Here is a 19,421-nt window from a genome sequence, read left to right as displayed (position 1 = left end):
GAGATGCTGGTTATTCTGTCAGCAGTGGGGTCTGCACATGATCCTGTACTGCTAAGCCAGTCCTAAGGCAGTGTTTGTCTGGTTCCCTGTTGCTGTGGCTCAGCCATCACCTTCAGTTTTCTGCTGCTTATATTTGCCTCTCCAAATCATGACACCCTCCTCTACCTTTTTTCCCATCTCTTGTTCTGCTTTGGTTTTAAATGCTCTCAGGGCTGAGGTGAGGATGCCTAACCTCAAAACGTCCTGGTGGTGAGCAGTTAAGAGGGATTTTCATCCCTGCAGGGTGCTGAGGAAGAGGAGAGACTGCCCTGGCAGGTGAGACTCAGGAAGCAGAGATTAAGCATCCTCTCCTCTGCCTGGCTGCTGCACAGCTTCTGCCTGGTTGGCCTGCTGAGTAACAATTTGCTGCTGTGAGAAAATAAGATGCCATTTAATTCTGAAAGTAGGTTTGGTGTGGGTTTTTTTTTTTTTTTGGTTTGTTTGTTTGTTTGTTTTGTTTTCATTTTGTTTGGGGTTGCTTTTTGTGCATTATTTCTTCTCCCTTTGTCTGAATTCGGCTGGGCTCTAGCCGAAGAACACTGGGCTCTAGCAGATGGTGCTGTAGGAGTGGAAGAAACCTGAAAGCCTTTCTAGGGAAAGAAGTGAAGCTCCTCCTCCGTAGCTTGGGTTTGCACCAGGTTGTTAGAGCATGGTGCTGCCAAGGAAGGCAGTAAGACCACCACTGGTGTTCAAGATGAAGGCGGCCCCTTTTGGGAGAGGTGGGGCCTAGCTGTAGTCACTCTAGCTGTAGTCGCTGTAGCTCAGCAGGGGCAGCCGGGGCAGACAGTCTGTGCAGGCCGCTGCCTCTGCTGTCCTGGGTTGTGGAATATGACTCCCTCTGCCGTGCTCGGTGCCTGTGCAGGACCAGGTGGGGGGCTCTGGGTTTGGCTGCCGGGGCCTCACATCAGGAGATCACTGACCCCGGCGGGGCTGCAGAACCTCGGCCTGCAGGAGGGGCACCACAGGGGCTGTGATGGAGTGTGTGAATAAAGGCCTTGCCTCAGCAAGGTTGAAGGTGGGATTGATCTTCTTTGGCACCTCTGTGGTGTAAATTTATGGCTGCCTGAAGAGTTCAGGCTCTCTGACTCCATTGTTCTGGGGTTAACTAGTGGAACAAACACAAGAACGGTGGAACTGCTACGAGGGCCTCTGTGGCCTTAGAGAGACTTAGTCCCCTCAGAAAAGGCTGTGTCTGCAGCAGGCATTGCAGCTGTTCCACATGAGGCACAAAGCTGTTCCAGAGTACAGGCTGTTGTTACTGCAGGTACATATCTGCATTAAATTTTTCGGAAGAGCCCAGCCACTTATAATTGTGGAGCTCAGCAACAGCACCAGCTTTTGTTATCTGCCCCTCATCATAAATACTGTTCTCCACCTGCTCAGATAGGAGGAAAATAAATGCAATTCCTGTATGAACTGAGCTCAGGAAGTTGCTGCCGCTGACTCAGGGTCACAGGCTCCTTCCTGTCCCCAGCCCTGTCCCCACCCTGACATCCCTGCAGGTGCAGCCAGCCCCGTCTGTCCTCCCCTGCCCCTCCCCTGCACTACCCCAGGCACAGCCCTCCCCCACTGCTGCTCACGGGAGGAAGTGCGGGAGCTTCACCCCACACCCAACTGCTGGCAGCCCAGTTAAATAAGCACAGTTATACACTTCTTGCCTATTTATACAATAAGCACTAAGGTTACACTTTATTTACAACTTTTGAAAAATGTACAGTTTCTTACATGGGTTACTTGTGCAAAGTTATACTTTTCAACTAACAGACCAATGTGCACACAAAAGACACTGGAACAGTGGACAACACAATTGCAGGTTCCACCCCACACTGCTGCTTAAGGTATTCTGTATCCAAAGGTACAAACTTGCCTTACAAAAAATGTGACTGGACTTACAAATGTTTTTTTCCAGAATTGAAAAAATACTTTCATAAAACTGAAGGGAACAAACTCAAGCATGCAGCAGTAGCTCACACAGGCCACCTGGTCATCTACAAAGAGCAGAAACTGCAGAGACTCGAGTGCCTACCATGGACTTAATTCAAACTTTCCACAAGACAAAGTTAGATCCCAAACAACTTATCCTTCTCAGCTAAAGATAAGGGGCAGGTGAAGGACACTGAAGGAGAGTAATTTCATCGCTGGAACAGGCCAGGCTTTACCTCTTTCTTAATGTGGAAGGCCTTTTGCTGAGTACCACACCTCTACCTGGTTTTGTCCAGTAATGCCTCCATGACAGGACTACAGAAACCTAGTAGGCATGTCCTTTAAAATAGTTATTAAAAAAAAAAAAGAAAAAAAAAAAAAAAAGGCTTGTTTCTCACCCTCCCAGCAAAGATCCAAGTACCACAGCCATAGTGATTTATGCAGATTTGTACACAAATCATGCATGTGAAGTGCAGAAGTAACAAGCATTCCAGGGTGTTTACTAAATCTTTGAATTGGAATCAATTGAAGAGTTGATTTTTTTAACGTAAGTAAAAGAGGTGATAAACCCATACAAAAGTGAAACAAAAGATGATTTCTTCACCCAGTACTTAGAAATGCAGTGGGGTCTAAACCAATAGAGGTAAGTGACCAGCCTGGACACATCAGCACTTTAGTTAATATCAGTAAAAAAATGTATATGTATATAAACATCCCTTTTATCAAGCTACACATAAGCATCACTGTGTTTAACACAATTACAATTAATTAGTGTACACTACAGAAATGCACAATACTGCCCTAAGACTGGAGAGGGACCACAGAAAATGAATTCAGCATCAGTAACTCTTTTGCAAGTAACCCAAGTACAGAACGTTTGACTTCAAAGTGGGTGCGTTCTGTCGTCCAAGGAGAAGAAGCTTCAGCAAGGGAGGGTGGCAACAGCACAACAGCTATTTTGCTTGCAAAGTAAATGCTAGGAGGAAAAAGATGACTCGGACACTTCGTTTATTTTCCTCATCAACAGTGTTCATTTGCATCATCCTGGGTCAACAGTCACGCCAGCTCTGTTCTACTATTGCAGAAACCCGTTTTTCATATTCCCGCTTATTCTCTTGGTATAGCTGAGCTGCCTGGCTGTTTGCTGGACTGTTCGGATTTGGCTCATCCAATAGGGACTGTGCAAAGAGAAAAAGATCCTTAGGCACTGCAAAGTACAGTTTTCCACCACATTGTCTGAACTATCCATACTAGTCAGAGCAGAGATGTTAGTCCAATGCAGCACACCACATCCCTGCAGCTGGAAGGCTTTAGAGGCTTTGGCCACCAGCATCACCCCTGCACAGTGCAGGTGACTTGCTGTGACAGCCAAGCAGTGCATCGCTGGTGGGACCCTGCAGTGGCACATGCAGTGACCCTCTGTGTCACTGCCTGGCCCGTTTACACCTGGAAAGGATTCACATTTTGCCAATATCAAGGTATAGCTGCTATACTGGCTCTTAGGAGAGGGGAAGAAGTTTCCTGAACTGTTTTTGTCAAAGCATCCTAATGTCATTCTGTCTCTTCATGCAGAGTTCTTTTACCTGTATGGATGTTAAGATGGAGGAGACATCATAAGTGGGGCTCCAGCGATTTTGAAGGATATCCAGACATATACTACCGTCTGCATAGACTGGAAAGGGTCAAAAAAACCAGTTTAAAACAACTTATACAGCTACTGGCTTTTCTCCCTAGTATTGCCCAAGCCTGAAAACCTACGTACAGCCACACTGCAACTGTCCATAGTGTCTGACAGGCTGAAACCCTGCAAACAGGCCTGTAAGTAGGAAGCAGTGAAGCTCCTCACCAACAAAAGCCTGAAGTATTTAAACTCAAGCCCTGGTTATTCTCTCACAAACTTCTCTGTGTCATTGCAATTACCACTGTGGAAAACCATGAACGGATTATAAGGCAAAAAATTTTGAGCTACCCAGAAGTGACCAAAGAACACCCACAAACAGTTGTTCACATTCAAGGTTTCCCTATCAAGTCTTTATGACAGGGTCCAGTCACCTTACAGCAGCTACAGGAGAACCTTCCCTCTCTGCACTGAACCCACACTTGCCATATTGGAAGGTTTCTGGTATTCCTGCACAAAGCTTTTATGTGTTTGGAGGCAAGGAATACCTCTCCAGCCTTTAGTTACCAAGGAAGAGGATTGATTAAACAATCTTAGTGTCACTGGCTATAGCTGGACCCTAACACTACATTTCATGGTGTATCATTCTTACAGGCATTTTGGGGAAGAAAAGTGATAGAAGACAGTTGCATTCACCAGTGTCACTATGCTATGTCTACAATACATACAGACAGAAGTCCAAAGCACTGCTATTTAAGTACAAAACATTCTTCTGTAAGGCTTAACAGGCAGTTGAGTGTCTCATCAGTACTGTGCTGTAACACCTGAAAGGTAAGAGGCTCCTTTTATTGCCCCTTTCTTTTCAAGCCTGAGCACTGCTCACATATCCATCCTTACCAAAATGAAACAACCACACTGCAATTTTGCTGCCTTATTAGATAGTGAGAACTTTTATAATACGTAGACTTTTTATAGAGCAAGCTATAACAAAGAAACACCCCAGCTCTCTCTTTCCCCCCCAACCACCAAACCTCCAACAAAACAGCAAAAATAAACCCAGGCATTGTGTAAGTACTTACCATTTGGATGAAACATTTTAGAGACAAATCTGACAGTAGGTGGCTTATTCGGGTATTCTTCTGTGAATTCTATTGTAAGTTTGAAAGTTCCTGGAGTTGAAAGAGAGATAAGCAACCTTTATTCCGCATGAATTTACACAAGGGGTGAGTAAGTAGCAATCCCCACAATACACACTAACACTACTGTGCTCACACAGGCTTGTTGGATACGGAAGACACATTATGCAATCTCACAGCAATTCCCTTACTGTCGTGGAGTTAATCATGAAGTCCCAGACAATACTGGTACAAGAGTATTTCCTGAGACTTTTATTCCCAAAACCAGTCAAAAGGTTAAGGTAGGGAAATGAATCTGTGCTTAGGGTTTTCTTCCAGAGAGCCTAATCCCAGGACAACACTGTACAAACAACAGCAGTGGGTGTAGAACCATCTGTGTAACACAACACGTTCGCTGAGTCCTATCTATGGAATATGCTGTCATGGCAAGGACCTTGTAATATATTTCCTCTAAATAAATAAAAAGTCATGTTTCTCAACAACTGTAAGACAACGAGGTCTTGCAGAAAAGTAGTACTGAACGCAGTATCCAAATCTGACACTTTAAAATCTAAACCTGACATTTACTTCACACTAACTGGTCATCCTTAGAGAAAGACTGATTAAGCAGAAACAGAAAACTGTAGCTGAGTCTCAGTCCAACCATTTTAACAGCCTGCACCAACGTAAGTTATTTTAGCCCTTCTCAGGGTATGACAATCTGAGAATAAGAAGTCTGTCAACTAAACTGCACATATGGGTTCAGGGGATTAAGGACTACCGATTCAGCTTGGTAACTAAGGAACTCTGCCTACTCCACTGCAGACCATGCGAGCTCCTCCCAGCCACACCACGCTGCCGCCAAGAGCAACCAGCCCCAGAGGTGGCTCGGGATGTTCCTGGGTATGGCCAGAGAGAGATAACTGAAACACCTTCATATAAATCTACAGCTCTCCTGCAGAAGGACTGCACCTGACAGTAACAACTGGAACAAGCTGCTGGTGGGGCATTTTGCCTTTTTTTGAAAGGGCATCCTTATGTATCAGTGATGAGTCAGATTCCCTCCATTCCTCCCATGGTCAGTGTCCCTGCTTCTACTGTGAGGGAGTTCTCTAGCACTAATATAATGAAGTAATTCCTTTGTTTGGCTGGAAAACATGTGCTAAGAACTGGTAAGCCAGAGAACAGATTTTTTTTTTTTAGATCAGCAAGAGCCTGCAAGATTTCCCAGGGACTCCTTTCTTTATAAGGAGATACACTGTAACACTGAGTTGCAAGACATGAAGGTCACTGCTTTGACGTTCCAGTTAGCAAATGAAGACACAGCACAGATGCTTTAGCACTTTCCCTACAGCAGTGGGAACTCTCACCATCCTAAAAATAAGTTTATGCATGTTTGGTTTTTTTATTAGCAGCCTAACAATGTAACAGCAGAGAGCCAACACTGTGTTATCTCACTGTTAAACAAAAGAGCCAGAACAGTAGAGTTACGATTGTTGAAATTAGTGGAAGTCTGCAGTGGGGTTTTCAAGTTTACTCCAGCTTAGTCCAGAAGCACAGAGTGGGGTCTGAGAGCAGCCTGAAACCCAGGACTGGGAAGTTAGTAACAACTTCTACCAGCTGCAAACATCAGCCCCTTAGAACCAAATGCTTAGAGACTCTAAACACTCTCAGCTCTCCCTGCCCCAGCTCTGGTTCTCAGTAGCCTCCTCCAGAGGAAGGAGTGACTAAGCAAGCAGTAGGCTGAAAACCAAGCACAAACCATCACACAGGTGTGACAGTAACAGAGCAGTTTGGTCTTAAAATCTATTTAAAACAACTGAAAGAAAGGGAAACTACTGTCCCACCAGAGACAGGACAGCACTATTAACATCAATCTGAGCAAGGGGCTCATCTGGAGCAATATCCAGCTGGACTATCTACCTAGTCAGATTTCCAAGGCAGGGCCCAAGTGACAATGGCTCTTTGGAAATGCTCCACGGTATGCAAACCCTCACTATTGAGTTTTATTAAAGAGCAAATCCAGAGATTTGACGCACCAAAGTCCAAGGGTCACTCGCACTGAAAGCCCACAACAGGTATCACAACACATTGGGGGATGAGGCCTTCAGTGCCCAGCCCCTACTGTCACTAATTTAATGCTTTCAACTGGTATTTCTCACAACTTACCCTATACAGACATTTTTAAAACATAAATGATCATATTTACTGTCATTATTGATACTGGGATCACCACTAATCTTAGGCGAACATTCTCTTTTTTTGCCTTGTACTTACCTTGATGATCACTTCTGCCTCAGGATTTGAGACCCTGACACAGCCAAGAGGCTTCTGCACGGGCTGTGCACCAGCCCCAGCAACTCCAGAGAGCAGATCCCATGTCCCTGCAGGGCCCCCTCACTGCAGCCCCCAAGAGCAACCCCTCCCTCCCACTGTCCAAAAAGCAGGGATGAGCTCCTTCACTCCTGCACAAGGATACAGGATCTATCTTCCATAAGCAAGGCATAAACCACACAGAAGACAAACGCCTTGTGTTCTCTGTTTAAGCCTCCTGCACGATCATAGCAAGGCAGTTCACAATAGTGAACTCCTTAAATCTCTCTGAGCCAGGAATCCTACACTGACCATAGTATCATCATCCAGTTTCAGACAAACAGGTCTAAAGGACTGGGACAGCCTGGATTTCCATGCTGTGCCAGCATTACCACTTTAGATGCCACACACATAAGGATTCTAACAAATATGGTGAAGGGCACGACAAATAACCCCAGGGTCCTACTGCAGACACCTGCAATCAAATCCTCTTAAACCAGAAGATGGAAGTTATGCTGCTGATCTAAATTAGTGGTTGCTCCTAAGCTGAGCCAGCCTGCACGCTGAGTTGTGAAAACACCCTCCAAAGTCTGGGGGTGGAGAAAGAGTGATATCAGCTGCAGAATGCTGCACAGCAAGTAAACAAATGTGTTTTAACTTCAGATATGCAGCCCAGACAAACTTCAACACCTCAGAAGCTGCAAGCAGAGAAGGGCCTCACCAGAATGAGGATAAAGAACAGTAACTCTCATGATGTTGGCATTATTATACCTCTAGAATAAGCCCCCACCACCCCAGATTTCACAGGCTGATTTTACCAGAATTAAGCTATCTGAAATTTTACAGTATCACCACGGAATGAAAGTGCCTAAAAACAAAAAAGAACACTGACTTGCAAAGGCTTAATGAGGAAGATTATAGTTTCAGTGAACCTTTGAGTCACAAGGGCCTGGGCAAAGCCGTGCAAACTATCTGCAAAGCAAGTCCAAACTAACCTATTGTTAAATTAGGATTTCCTTGCTGTTACCTACATGAAGCTGAACTGCATCTGGACTGCACTACCATTATCTGAGCTGTGCTACTCCCCTCACTGAATGGGAAAGCACAGCTGAGGCACCAACAAGCCCTATCTGCAGGCACCGCTTAGTGCTTTGTTATCCAGTAAGGTAAGATACATCCAGAGGAGAAGAGATAAGCAGATATCCTGCAACACAAGATACATCTGTTTTCCTGAGCACACTGTGAAAAAAACAGACTTTGCTAAGAAAAGGGCAATCCATCACACTCTGAGATTACATTATGACATCAACCAAAGCAGGAGGACAGCAGCAGCCTCAAGCTGAACCTCAAACTGCTGGGAGTGCAACACATCCTCAGTATCCAGTATAAAAACACAATGCTGCCTCAGAAAGCACAGAGGAAACCAGCATGTCAGGGCTCTCAAAAGCAGTCCTCAACCATCTGCAACTAAACGAAAATATATGGAAAAAAATCCTTATAGCATCTGTTAACCACATGCTGAGCTGGAAGAGCCTGAGCATGGCAAGAACCTGCATTTTAGCACACTGCAAGGAGACAGCTTCCTGCTCCAAACAGTGAATCACTCAATCAGCAGCAGTGCTCCAAGAGCCTAAGTAGCTCTAGCAGCCCCCACAGAAGTTTAAGTGAGCCCTTCTTTAAGGGTTACCAGATGAGACAGCAAAATACATTTAGTCTAGCTGTTCTATTACACAATGTTTTAAGTCCAAGTTCTAAACATTAAGACTGCTGAAGCAGCTACTCCAGCAAATTTCTTAACTAATAAAACACATCAAAAAGAAGCGAGTCTTCAGAGTTTTCTTAGGCCTGATATATTTAAAGTCTTCAAAATCTTCATAGAGAAATACAATTTGCAATTTAAAGACACATCCAGAGGTGCTACCACCAAGGATAAACAAAGGCAATGGAGTTAGCCAAGAACAACATAAGAGTTAAGGAATTCTTCCTATGCTTTTGTCATGAGTCATGTAGATCTAAGATTAATTATAGCCTACACTGAAAGTATCTTAAAAAACTGCATCACTGATTTCAGTTAGACAGTATTTCATGTCTAACAGGTTTTCACAAGATGCTTAAGTACTCATACAGCATCAGTAAACCTATCGGTCAGTAAGACCAGAGAGAAACTACAGGTATGTCACTAGGACCTACTTGGTCAGCTTTTAAACTTACAAAGTCTTTTCAATAAGCCCTGAGTGATACTAACTGTAGCAGAATTAAATAAATAACAAGAAAAGGCACTCTTCTGAACTTCCTCAAACATTCAGCCCATTTCCTACTTCAGCTGGCTCATACTGGAACTTGCTTAAAAAACACTTCCAGCATCAGAAAAAAAAAGAACTCAAACAAAACACAAAAGTTCTGTACCAAGTTATGGATGGTTTCCCAAACATGAATGTCCCTAAAAACATGATCCAGAGTTCAACAGAAAAGTTTGGAGAGATCCTTAAAACGACTTATAATAGGTGATGTAGCAATTACAAGCAAGACTGTACATGCTAATTTGTACGTTTTGGTAAGTCAACACAGCAATCTAAATCTACAATACTTTCTGAGAGCAAGATTGAAAAACTAACATTTACATAAATCAGGCACACACGTGTGTGGGCAGATAAACATGCACCCATGTCCCCCCCACCATCCCCAGCCCCACACCTGTTGCAGAGTCTACGGTAGTGACACCAAGGCCGTGTCAAACTGCAGCAGTTTACCCCGAGAAAGCCAGACACCAGCCCCGCACGCCGCACTTACCGTCCTCGAAAGGGGTCCCCTCGGGCCTGGAGAAGGGAAAGCAAAGCACAGCGTTACCCCGCTGGCAGCCCGGCTCCAACCCCCTGGCGGCTGAGCAGCCCCCGCGGCCCGCCGCCCCCTTCCCTGCCGACTCACCCGAAGATGACGGCGTTCCACACCATGATGTTGTTCTCGGAGGGGGCCCCGCTCACCCCGGCCGGGGGATCCTCCTGCAGCCTGCGGGGCACAGCGGCGGTGAGTGCGGCCCGCGCCCCCCGCGCTGCGCAAGCGGCGTAACCCGGGACGCCGCTGCGCAAACGGCGTAACCCGGCCTGGCTGCGGCCGGCTGCGCAAACGGCGTAACCCGGCCCGGCAGCCGCCGCCTGCGCAAACGGCGTAACCCGCGCCAGGCAGCGCCGCCCGCGCTACGCAATCAGCGGAGCGCGCCTTGCCCCGCCGCCATGTTGTGCTGCCCCCTCCTCCCCTGGTAGCGCTCGGCCCTTCGTCCTCCTCCCGCCCGCCCGCCGCTTTACCCTCGTCCCGCGGCCTCGGTACCTCTTGAAGTCCCGCATGAGGCGCCTACGGGCCGGAGTGGACATGGCGGGCTGAGGGTTATAGCTCAGGCATACACTGCCGGAGGGAGCGCCGGGCGCGGATGAGGTTCGAGCTCCGACTGAGGCAGCGGCGGGGCTGACAGACAGGAGCGATCGCGGCCTCTACCACTACGGCGGGCGCGGGTTGGGGGGAAGCCTCGGCTGCACCGAGTCCTGCGCCGGCAGCCGGACGGTCCCGGGATCTACCAACGGCGCGGGGAGAGGGGGGCGGAGCCGGATGTGGCTGAGCCCCCGGCCCAGCCTTTACCACCACGGCGGGGGCGGTGCCTGGGGGGCGGTACCAACGGCGGCGGAGGGCGGGGGTGTGACGTGAAGTGGCGTCACGGAGGGGGCGGTGCGGCGGCGGCGCTGAGGGTTGGGATCTAAACAGCTCGGTAGGGAAAGCGGAGGTCAGGCGCACGAAGGAACCAAAACAACGAGCTTTTGCCTCGCTTTCCCAGGGCAGGCAGGGCTCCACCACACCTGACAGTGTCTTGGGAAGACAAACACCATCGCTCCAAATGCGCTCCCTTCCCTGCTCCCCCAGATGTATTGCTGAGCATGAGGCCATAGGGTCTCAGATATCCCTCGGGTCAGCTGGGATCAGCTGTCCTGGCTGTGTCCCCTCCCAGCTCCTTGTGCACCTCTCGCTGCTGCGGTGGGATGAGGAGCAGAGAGGGCCTTGGCTCAGGGTAAACTCTGCTCAGCAGTAACAAAAACATCTCTGAGTTATCAGCACTGCTCCCAGCATAAATCCAAACCATAGCCCCATACCAGCTACTGTAAAGAAAATTAACTCCATCGCTGTCAAAACCAGCACAACCTGCTACACTGCATTTTCTGCTTCTCCAGAGAGTGTTTTCCAAGGGGGGGGGAAGCGCTATTTTCTACGTTTCTTTAACAGCTTTTGGAGATAAATAATTTCCCCACTGTTACGTAAAGCAGGCTGGCTGGGCTCTGTTTCTCGAGTTTATGCTCACTTGTAATTTCATATAATCCAGCTGTGTGGGGAGCGACTGAAGAAAGACACGGGAGAAAACCCAGTGAAATAAAGTTAATATTGCTATCACGCAGTTAGCAGTGCGAATCTGCCGTTCCCGGACCTTTCTCGCTGTAGCAGCCTGTGCAGTAAGAACCGTGTGAGCTCCGTGCGCTGGTCAAGAAGGGCCCTATGCAGCGTGCGGCCCCGGGAGGCGCGGGGAGCCGGGAGCCGCCCGGCGCTGCGCTCCCCCAGAGCCCCGCGGAGCCGCCCCGGCGGGCGGGGCCGGGCGCACAGGGGCCGGGCCAGGCGGCTCCGAGCTCGCCGCCGCCGCCATGCCCAAGGTGGTGTCGCGGTCCGTCGTCTGCTCCGACACCCGCGACCGTGAGGAGTACGACGATGGAGAGAAGCCGCTTCACGTCTACTACTGCCTGTGCGGGCAGATGGTGCTGGTGCTCGGTGAGTCGGGGGCAGGGGCAGGCCGCGGCCCGGGGAGGGGCAGGCCGCGGCCCGGCGGCGCACGGGGCCCGGGAAGGCGGCGGTGGGGTGTTGGGTGCGGGCTCGGGATGCGGGGTTCCGGGTTCCCGGCGTGGGTGCCAGCCCGGCCCCACCGCCAGCCCGGCCCCGCCGCTCCCCGCAGATTGCCAGCTGGAGAAGCTGCCGATGCGGCCGAGGGACCGCGCCCGCGTGATGGACGCGGCCAAGCACGCACATAAGTTCTGCAACGCCGAGGAGGAGGAGAGCGTGTTCCTTCGCAGGTGGGCCCGTTCTCTGTGTCCCCCGTCCCTCTGAGCCCCAGGCCTGGGGAAGGGGCTGCCCTCCCCGCCCAGCTGGGAGCCGCCAGCCAGGCGCGGAGACCCTGTGTCCATGTGCTCTGCTCAAGCGCTGCCTCTGTCCCCCAGGCCCGAAGGAATAGAGCGGCAGTTCAGGAAGAAGTGTGGCAAGTGAGTGACGTTTTTTAAGTCTTTTGAGTGACTTTTAGAATCTTTTTATGAGGAAACAAAGGGAATCCAGAATCTGGATTTCCTCTCAGCTATGCATATTTCCGTTTCCAGGTGTGGACTACTGCTCTTTTATCAACACCAACAGAAAAATGCTCCTGTGACGTTCATTGTTGATGGTGCTGTGGTCAAATTTGGCCAGGGTTTTGGGAAAACAAACATATATACTCAGAAACAGGAACCTCCTAAAAAGGTGATTTGCTTTAGAGGAGAGGGTTATCTTTGCTTTTCTAAAGCTGTTTTGTATAAAATAACTTAATGGTGAGGGCAGAGGGGAGAGAAAAGAAAAAGGGAAGGACCTCTGAACAATAACTCAATTTGGTGTCTTGGCCATGTCTCCTTTAAGTTTTCCTTGACAGAGGTCACTGCAGCTTGGTCTCCTCGCACTAAAGGAGAGCAAAATATACTCTAAAAATCTAGCTTGTGCCTGATACTTAGACTCACTTAACAGAAGGTTCCCAGTTGTAACTAGGTCAGGTTGGTAGTCTGCACAGTGATTCTCGAAATTTGGCTCATCTACTGTATACCAGTGAGCTTGTTTCTGGTAATAATACCTCTAAAGCCCAGAAATCACTGAGCATAATTCTCCTTTGCCACGCACAGAGTTCAGGTAATCTTGATGGCTTGCATAAGAAGCCTTACAAGCTTTGGAAGGAGAAAGCAATCCCTACTGGCACAACCATTGCCAAGGTTTAACAAAATATTCTTGTTTTTCACCCAGGTGATGATGACCAAACGGACCAAGGACATGGGCAAGTTCAGTTCTGTGACAGTCTCCACAATTGATGAAGAGGAGGAGGAAATTGAAGCGGTCAGTTTTGGATGTCTTTACTGGCAGCCACATCTGGGCTGGACAGAGCCAGCAGTGGTCTCACTGTTTGGATGAGATGTTGTTATTCTGGGGTTTGCTGATGCAAAGTGATGTGTGTATTTCAGAGAGAGATTGCAGACTCGTATGCACAGAATGCAAAAGTGATTGAGAAACAGCTGGAACGCAAAGGCATGAGCAAGAAAAGGCTACAAGAGTTGGTGAGTTTTTCTTTGGTTCTGACCACAAAGCTCTGAGATGTGTTGGTTTTGTACTCAAAAGCTATCTTGCAGATCAGACTGCAAGTATAGAGGGGTTCTGGTGTAGTCACAGGCAACTTGCAGCTAGCTTTGTGAGGATGAGATTTCCTTGACAGGTTTTACAGACATAGTCTTCTAGTCCCCCTGAACTTAAAATTGCATGCCATTGTGTGGAGAGCTAACTGAAAAGCAGCCACCAGAGTGTTTGCAGGGAGGCTTTCTTTGACCTGTTGGAAGAGGAACAAGGGAAGAAGAAATCAGGCCATGGCTTTGCCAGCCTGTGCTCTCATGCCTGCTTGGCAGAGCAGGTTATTGCCATGAGGCATCAGGGCACAGCAAGGCTCTTGCGGAGGATCTGCAGCTCAGCTGCTGCTGCAAGGGGCATGGAAGAATAAATGGCAAGAACATAACTGATCTTACCTCCTGTGACAGGAGGGTGGTAGATGGAAAGGGGGAGGAAATGTGCAGCTTCCACCTGAGGATACAAAGTATGAAATTGTCTCTTGGGCAGTTGGTCTTGGGCTTTTTACAATTTTTAAGATGGTCCTTGTTTTGTATGTCAGCTACTCTTGGTTCTGGTTTTGGGACTGAAAAGTTTGCATTGGTCAGACAAGAAAAGCAAACTTAATTGGAGCATTGAAGGGAAAACTATCCAGACATTATTTAATTCTCTCTTAATTTTCCTATTCAGGCTGAGTTGGAAGCCAAGAAAGCCAAGATGAAGGGAACCCTGATTGATAACCAGTTCAAATGAAATGCTGTGTGTCTGCTGGGTATTTGGAGACAGGAGAAAACTACCAGGAGCTATCACAATTCTGTCAACAAAGCAGAAGTAACAGACAATATTCAAGAGTTGCACTGTGCTGCAGCCAACTTGGAGGATGAGAACCTCTCTGTATCCCTCTGTATAAGTGATACTCTGGGTATCAGTTTTAACTCCAATGGCATTGGAGACTTTGCTCAAACTGCAGTTTTCTACAGACCTGGTGTTATGAGCAGGCTGTTCCAGGAAGAATATTTGCTTTCAAGAAAATCTTCGCAGGGTGCCCAAGTTCACCTTGAGATTCTTGTCTTTTTATTGTGTAGTTTTCAAATATGTTTTTTTTTAATACATTAAAATGACAGGTAACTGTACAACAAAGAAATCCTTACAAAAGTAAGCTCTATGCCAATTGTTTATTTTGTTATTTTATATGTGTCCAAAAGGTGCAGCAGCCTGAACCATGCTGTTCCAACAGGGTCTGGAACAACTGGAATGCATGGCTTGGGCATGTAGCTGCTGCTTACCCTGACCTGCCAGAGGCAGTCAGCACAGACTGGGCTGCAGCACTGCAGTCTCAGCTCCTGCTGAACATCACAAGGCTGCAGTTGTACAGAATTACACTGTCATAATGGACATACAAGTATATAAAATCCAATATTTATTTACAATAGTTTTAAACTATTGTAAATAAAAACTATTAATGAGTTCAAATACATGGTTGAAAGTTACTGATACAGCCAGTGATCATTTAAGAAGACAACTGCACATCTGAACTAGCCCATTGGGCAAAACACTTTCAGTATTTGGAGTTGTGAAATACGAAGGAAAATTTTATTTGAATGTACTGACCGCTAAGGACTCAGATAGACAACATTTGTTTGGGTAATAGTACTTTGTGCCTCTTGCATGATGTAGTAATGGTGCTCTTCAGCCTATGTCCTAGTTGCTTTACATTGAATTAAATACCATGTTACAGATTAGAACTAAAATACCTCTTCTTAGATGTTCTTACTCTATCGAGTAAATGCATCATAAAATGCAAGCAATGAACAAGATGCTTCCATGTCCCACAATTATTATCAATTATTATGGAAAACTTGCTATAATCAATAAAGGTTTTCCATCTGGCTTTATAACCCTGACTGGGAAAACTCAGTTCTGCTTACCTAACGATCTGTTCTTTCTTTCTTGGGAAAACAAGGAGTAGTAGAGAGAGTAAACTTGGCCCAGACTAGCAGAGTTGGGTCTTTTTATTGATGTGACAATTGATGTGACAATTTAATGCCAGGCCAGTGAGCAGGTGTTCACGTTAACTCACACAGTGTTGATCTTATTCCCTGCTCATCACCTGCTAATCTGAAGCCTATTTCCAGAAGCCTGTGGCCAGAGGCCCTTGGTGGTGTGCAGTACTTGGGAAGGGCAGGAGACATGTGTGAGTACAAACCCCTTTCCCAGTGCGGTAGCACAGTCCGACCAGGCGAGGGCCCCAGGGTTCCTCTGGGAGCGATCCGAGCCTGGGTAACGGTAGGTTGCTCTATAAAAATTCAGATTTTTTTTCCCCCGAGCAAGAGTAAAAGGCTTTGACATCTGAAAATAGGTTTTGAACCATGAGAGAAGTGCTGGGATGCAGATGCTGAATCTCCAGTTGTCCAAGGATGAAGTGTGATCTTGCTTCAAGTGACACCAGAACAAGAAGCTAACTTGGGGATGGCATGATTTATTGTCACGGTTAAGGCTGGGATTGACAAAAGGCTTCAACTGAGGGTGGGCTTTGAAGGGGCTGCCAAGTGGGGACAGGACCATCTTTGCAGTTTGGTGAGGCAGAAAGAGAATCTGGTGAGTGTCCCAGCTCAGCATAAGTTGTCCGAAATAGCTGTTACCAGCTGCCATCAACTTCCTTAGCTGCCACCTGGATCCTTGAGACAGCACAGCACAGGCTTCTGGAAGGCCAGTTCATGTTCGATCAGTGTTTGTCATGTTTGGAAATCTGCCTAGTTTCGCTCAGGACTTGTGCATGGGCCCAGTCAGAAAGGGGAGTACCTTAGTACTTTGTTTCTTCTGATGTGCTTTTGATGTACTCTAGTTACGCAGTCCATCACTGAAACAACTCCGACACAGAGAATCTGATCCAATACATTATTATGTATTTCTTACTTCAACTGGAGCTAGTTCACAATAGTGTAAATCAAATTGGGTTTTTCGTTTCTAGATCTAAATGAATTAAAATGTATCAGCTGACTGTAGCAACAGGAATCAGGGTCACCAAGTTCAAACAACTGATGAAATGTCCTGTTATAATAGTTAAACCAGCTATCCTGCAAGGTTTCCCATACCCTGGTAGCAAACGTCCAATCTGTAGCAGAGTTCAGATCAAAGAAAAGTTGGATTTCATGTTACTGTAAAAGTCAACATTTGTTTTTATAAATCTGTAGATACAGGTAAGTGATAGATTTTCTTGTTTAACTGAGCACCATATTGTATGTAAGAACTTGTCCAGATGCAGAGGTATCACAAAAAGTGAAATAAAAGTGAAGGAGGGAATCTGTTCTAAAAGTAATGGCACACATGGCCAGACTTACCTTACTGTAATTTCATTACTTAGTCCAGACTAGTTTCCAAGCACCTTCACAAAACCCTAGTCTGATTTATCACCTCAGAACAGCTCTGGATGTAACAATGCTGCCCGGTTTCCCATAACCTGTACAAAACCTCCACACAGTTTGTAAACACTCAAGAGAAGTGGTAACAGTGAATCCAGCCTCCTCCCTGTTAATCCCAGCTGTGCCTGGGGAGTAGCATGGAATCCTCCCTTGCCCCCTGAGGGGAAGTTTCTGTGCAGCCCTTACAGCTCTCCTTGTGTTGCATGTTTGTGCTATTCTACTCACTGACTGAAATGCAGGTGGCTCGCTCTGACTGCCTAGACTGTTGCATTGATAAATGCAGATTGATAAATACACATAACAGTATGCATGACAAAGTGATCAGCTTGGGAGCAGCACTATTCACAGCCTGAATCAAAGTAGTCTCAACTTTTGCTGGTGCTAAAGAGCCCATGGGGCTTTGCCACATCCAGGCATTTTAAAAATATAAAATTATGGGCTTATTTAAAAGGCTCCAGGGCTGGGCTCCAAGGATGGAATATAAATCTTGTAAGGCTGAGGAATCCTTATGAACCCACCTGACCACAGTATAGTGGGGTTTTGGGTAGATTTCAAGGTACCAGAGGCCAATCTCTCTTGTCAGCCAGAAAATCTCCATCCCCATGGCTGCAACTCCCATCACTCCCAGCAGGATCAGAAAGCAACAACCAGCAAAACTGGTGGGATGACACCTCCCAGAACCTCCTTGAAGCTGCCAGTCTTGGCAGGTCTTGAGGACTCATTGTTCCCAAAACTACTACCCCCACAGCAGCTCAGCATGGGTCCAGGGTGCACAGAACTGGGGCTGAATCCCTGCAGCCATGTGAGCTTAGCTCTGTCCCCACAGCCCAACCCACCATGCATATGCTTTGGGCAGCTGATGAGGCCACCTTGCATGGCTGGGCAGTGGCAGGAACAATCACCACCGGAACAACTGATTTTGTCCTGTCTCTCTGCACCAGATGCTGCCAGTCAATGCAGGCAGCACATCAAAGGTGCTGGGGCAATGCCTGCCAAGAGTGACAAGGACATAGAGGCAGGGCTCCATCCAAAGCCCAGAGACACAGCCTGGAGTGACCCAATGATTGCTGAAGGAGACAGTGGGGTGGATAAGCTGGCACTCGGCCAGTCTTTTACAAGTCAAGTCCTTGCGGTGGGATGCTCTCTACTGCAAGACCCAGCACACAGCAGGCACAGCCCAGTTGGGGCAGGCTGGTGCACATTGAGCCATTCCAACCATCCCGCACCCATCGCCACCTGCCCCAGCCACTGACAAGTGTGTCAGATGATCCTCCGCGCAGCTGTACTGCATCAGCACCTCCTAAGCTTGGGATTTATGGCTGCTGGGTGAGGGGCTGAGACAAAAGCAGCATTACAGGCTCTCACCCATCTCTTCCCACCAGCAAAGGAACTGATACACCAGGCTGGAAACAGCTCCTGTGGAGGAAATCGTATGTGTGAGGTTCAGTGCCCCTTCCCACAGGAGAATCACACTTTAAAGGAAAATCCACCTCCATCCATGCCATTCTTGGGGCAGTCCCTTTCTCACACTTCAGTTTCCCCACAAGAACAAAGCCCTTAATTCCTGTACAGTATGCTCCTGTGGCAGGCAACAGCAGCAGCTGAACCTCCCAGCATGGTCCCCAGATAAAGCTGCTCCTGAGGAGCTGCCAGGAGGAGGAGGTAAAAATCCCAGAAGGCCTACCAGCCTGTGCTACCCAACAGTGGAGTGCAGGAAAAAACACCTTTGTGGGCTCTGCCCTGCATCTCCCACTTGCCAGAGCTAAAAACAGTTGTGAAACACATTCTTGTTTCCTGAACCCCCAAACCAATCAATAGGGCAGGTAGCCCAAACTCATTTCACTTACTGCCAGCCCTGCACCCCAAGTCCAGTGCACAATCTGTAGGTCTTAAGGACTCAGGGATCCCCCAGCTAAGCTCCTTTGCAGCCTGGCACAACAGCCCAGCTCAGTGCCTCAGTCATCCACCACTGCGTGCAGAAGAAATTATGTGCTTACCTTATTGTGCCAATATCCTGGTCATGCATCCCCTGTGGAGGGAAGGACAGCAATGGATTCCCCATGCTCAGCAACCAGCATCATTTCAGCCCTGGAAATCCAGGTGAGCTTAGCAGCAGGAGGCTGAGAGGCCTTAATTAATAAGCTGGCAATTCTACAACAGGAGAGGGCTCCCTGGTAAAGCTGCCCCATGACACAGTCCCCTGCCAAGCTGCTGCCTGTGCCCCCAGCACTGCCCAATTGTGGCATTGCTTCACATCTCACCTTTACAGCTCGTTTCATTCCCACAGCAGGCAGTGGGGGGGACCTCACCCCGCAGCAGCCCAGGGGCAGTTGAAAATCATCAGCAAGGACAGTTGGCTCAACTGTGAGGCACACAACTGTCTCCCATCAGGAAGGGCTGTGCCCACTCACAAGCAGCCTGGCAAGCCAACACCAGCTGCACCAGGAAGGTGCTGCGCTCTCATGACTAGCTGCCCTGCTTACATTCCAGCAATAAAAACAATTCTCGCACTTTGCAACACAAGATCTTCTTTAGCTACCTTGGGCAGTGATTGAGATGGGTTTCAGTGATCGAAGTCAA

General features: G+C 47.8%; 2 protein-coding genes across 2 annotated transcripts; one reads left to right on the top strand and one right to left on the bottom strand.

The window, feature by feature from the left end:
- Positions 1-1,690: 1,690 nt before the first annotated feature.
- Positions 1,691-10,676, bottom strand: UBE2A (ubiquitin conjugating enzyme E2 A). Its single transcript, XM_066339296.1, has 6 exons — positions 10,333-10,676; positions 9,934-10,014; positions 9,799-9,824; positions 4,660-4,749; positions 3,546-3,634; positions 1,691-3,140 (listed from the first exon to the last, which is right to left on the bottom strand). The coding sequence occupies exons 1-6, from the start codon at positions 10,374-10,376 to the stop codon at positions 3,012-3,014; spliced, it is 459 nt and encodes a 152-aa protein (XP_066195393.1). The 5' UTR covers positions 10,377-10,676; the 3' UTR covers positions 1,691-3,011.
- Positions 10,677-11,625: 949 nt separating this feature from the next.
- STEEP1 (STING1 ER exit protein 1) lies at positions 11,626-14,578 on the top strand. Its single transcript, XM_066339293.1, has 7 exons — positions 11,626-11,808; positions 11,990-12,107; positions 12,252-12,293; positions 12,405-12,543; positions 13,072-13,161; positions 13,287-13,379; positions 14,110-14,578. Exons 1-7 carry the CDS (start codon positions 11,685-11,687, stop codon positions 14,170-14,172), a joined length of 669 nt encoding a protein of 222 aa, XP_066195390.1. The 5' UTR covers positions 11,626-11,684; the 3' UTR covers positions 14,173-14,578.
- Positions 14,579-19,421: the final 4,843 nt, after the last annotated feature.

This window comes from Sylvia atricapilla, chromosome Z (assembly GCF_009819655.1).
Source record: "Sylvia atricapilla isolate bSylAtr1 chromosome Z, bSylAtr1.pri, whole genome shotgun sequence".
NCBI lineage: Eukaryota > Metazoa > Chordata > Aves > Passeriformes > Sylviidae > Sylvia > Sylvia atricapilla.
This window is presented reverse-complemented; position numbering and strand designations above follow the sequence as displayed.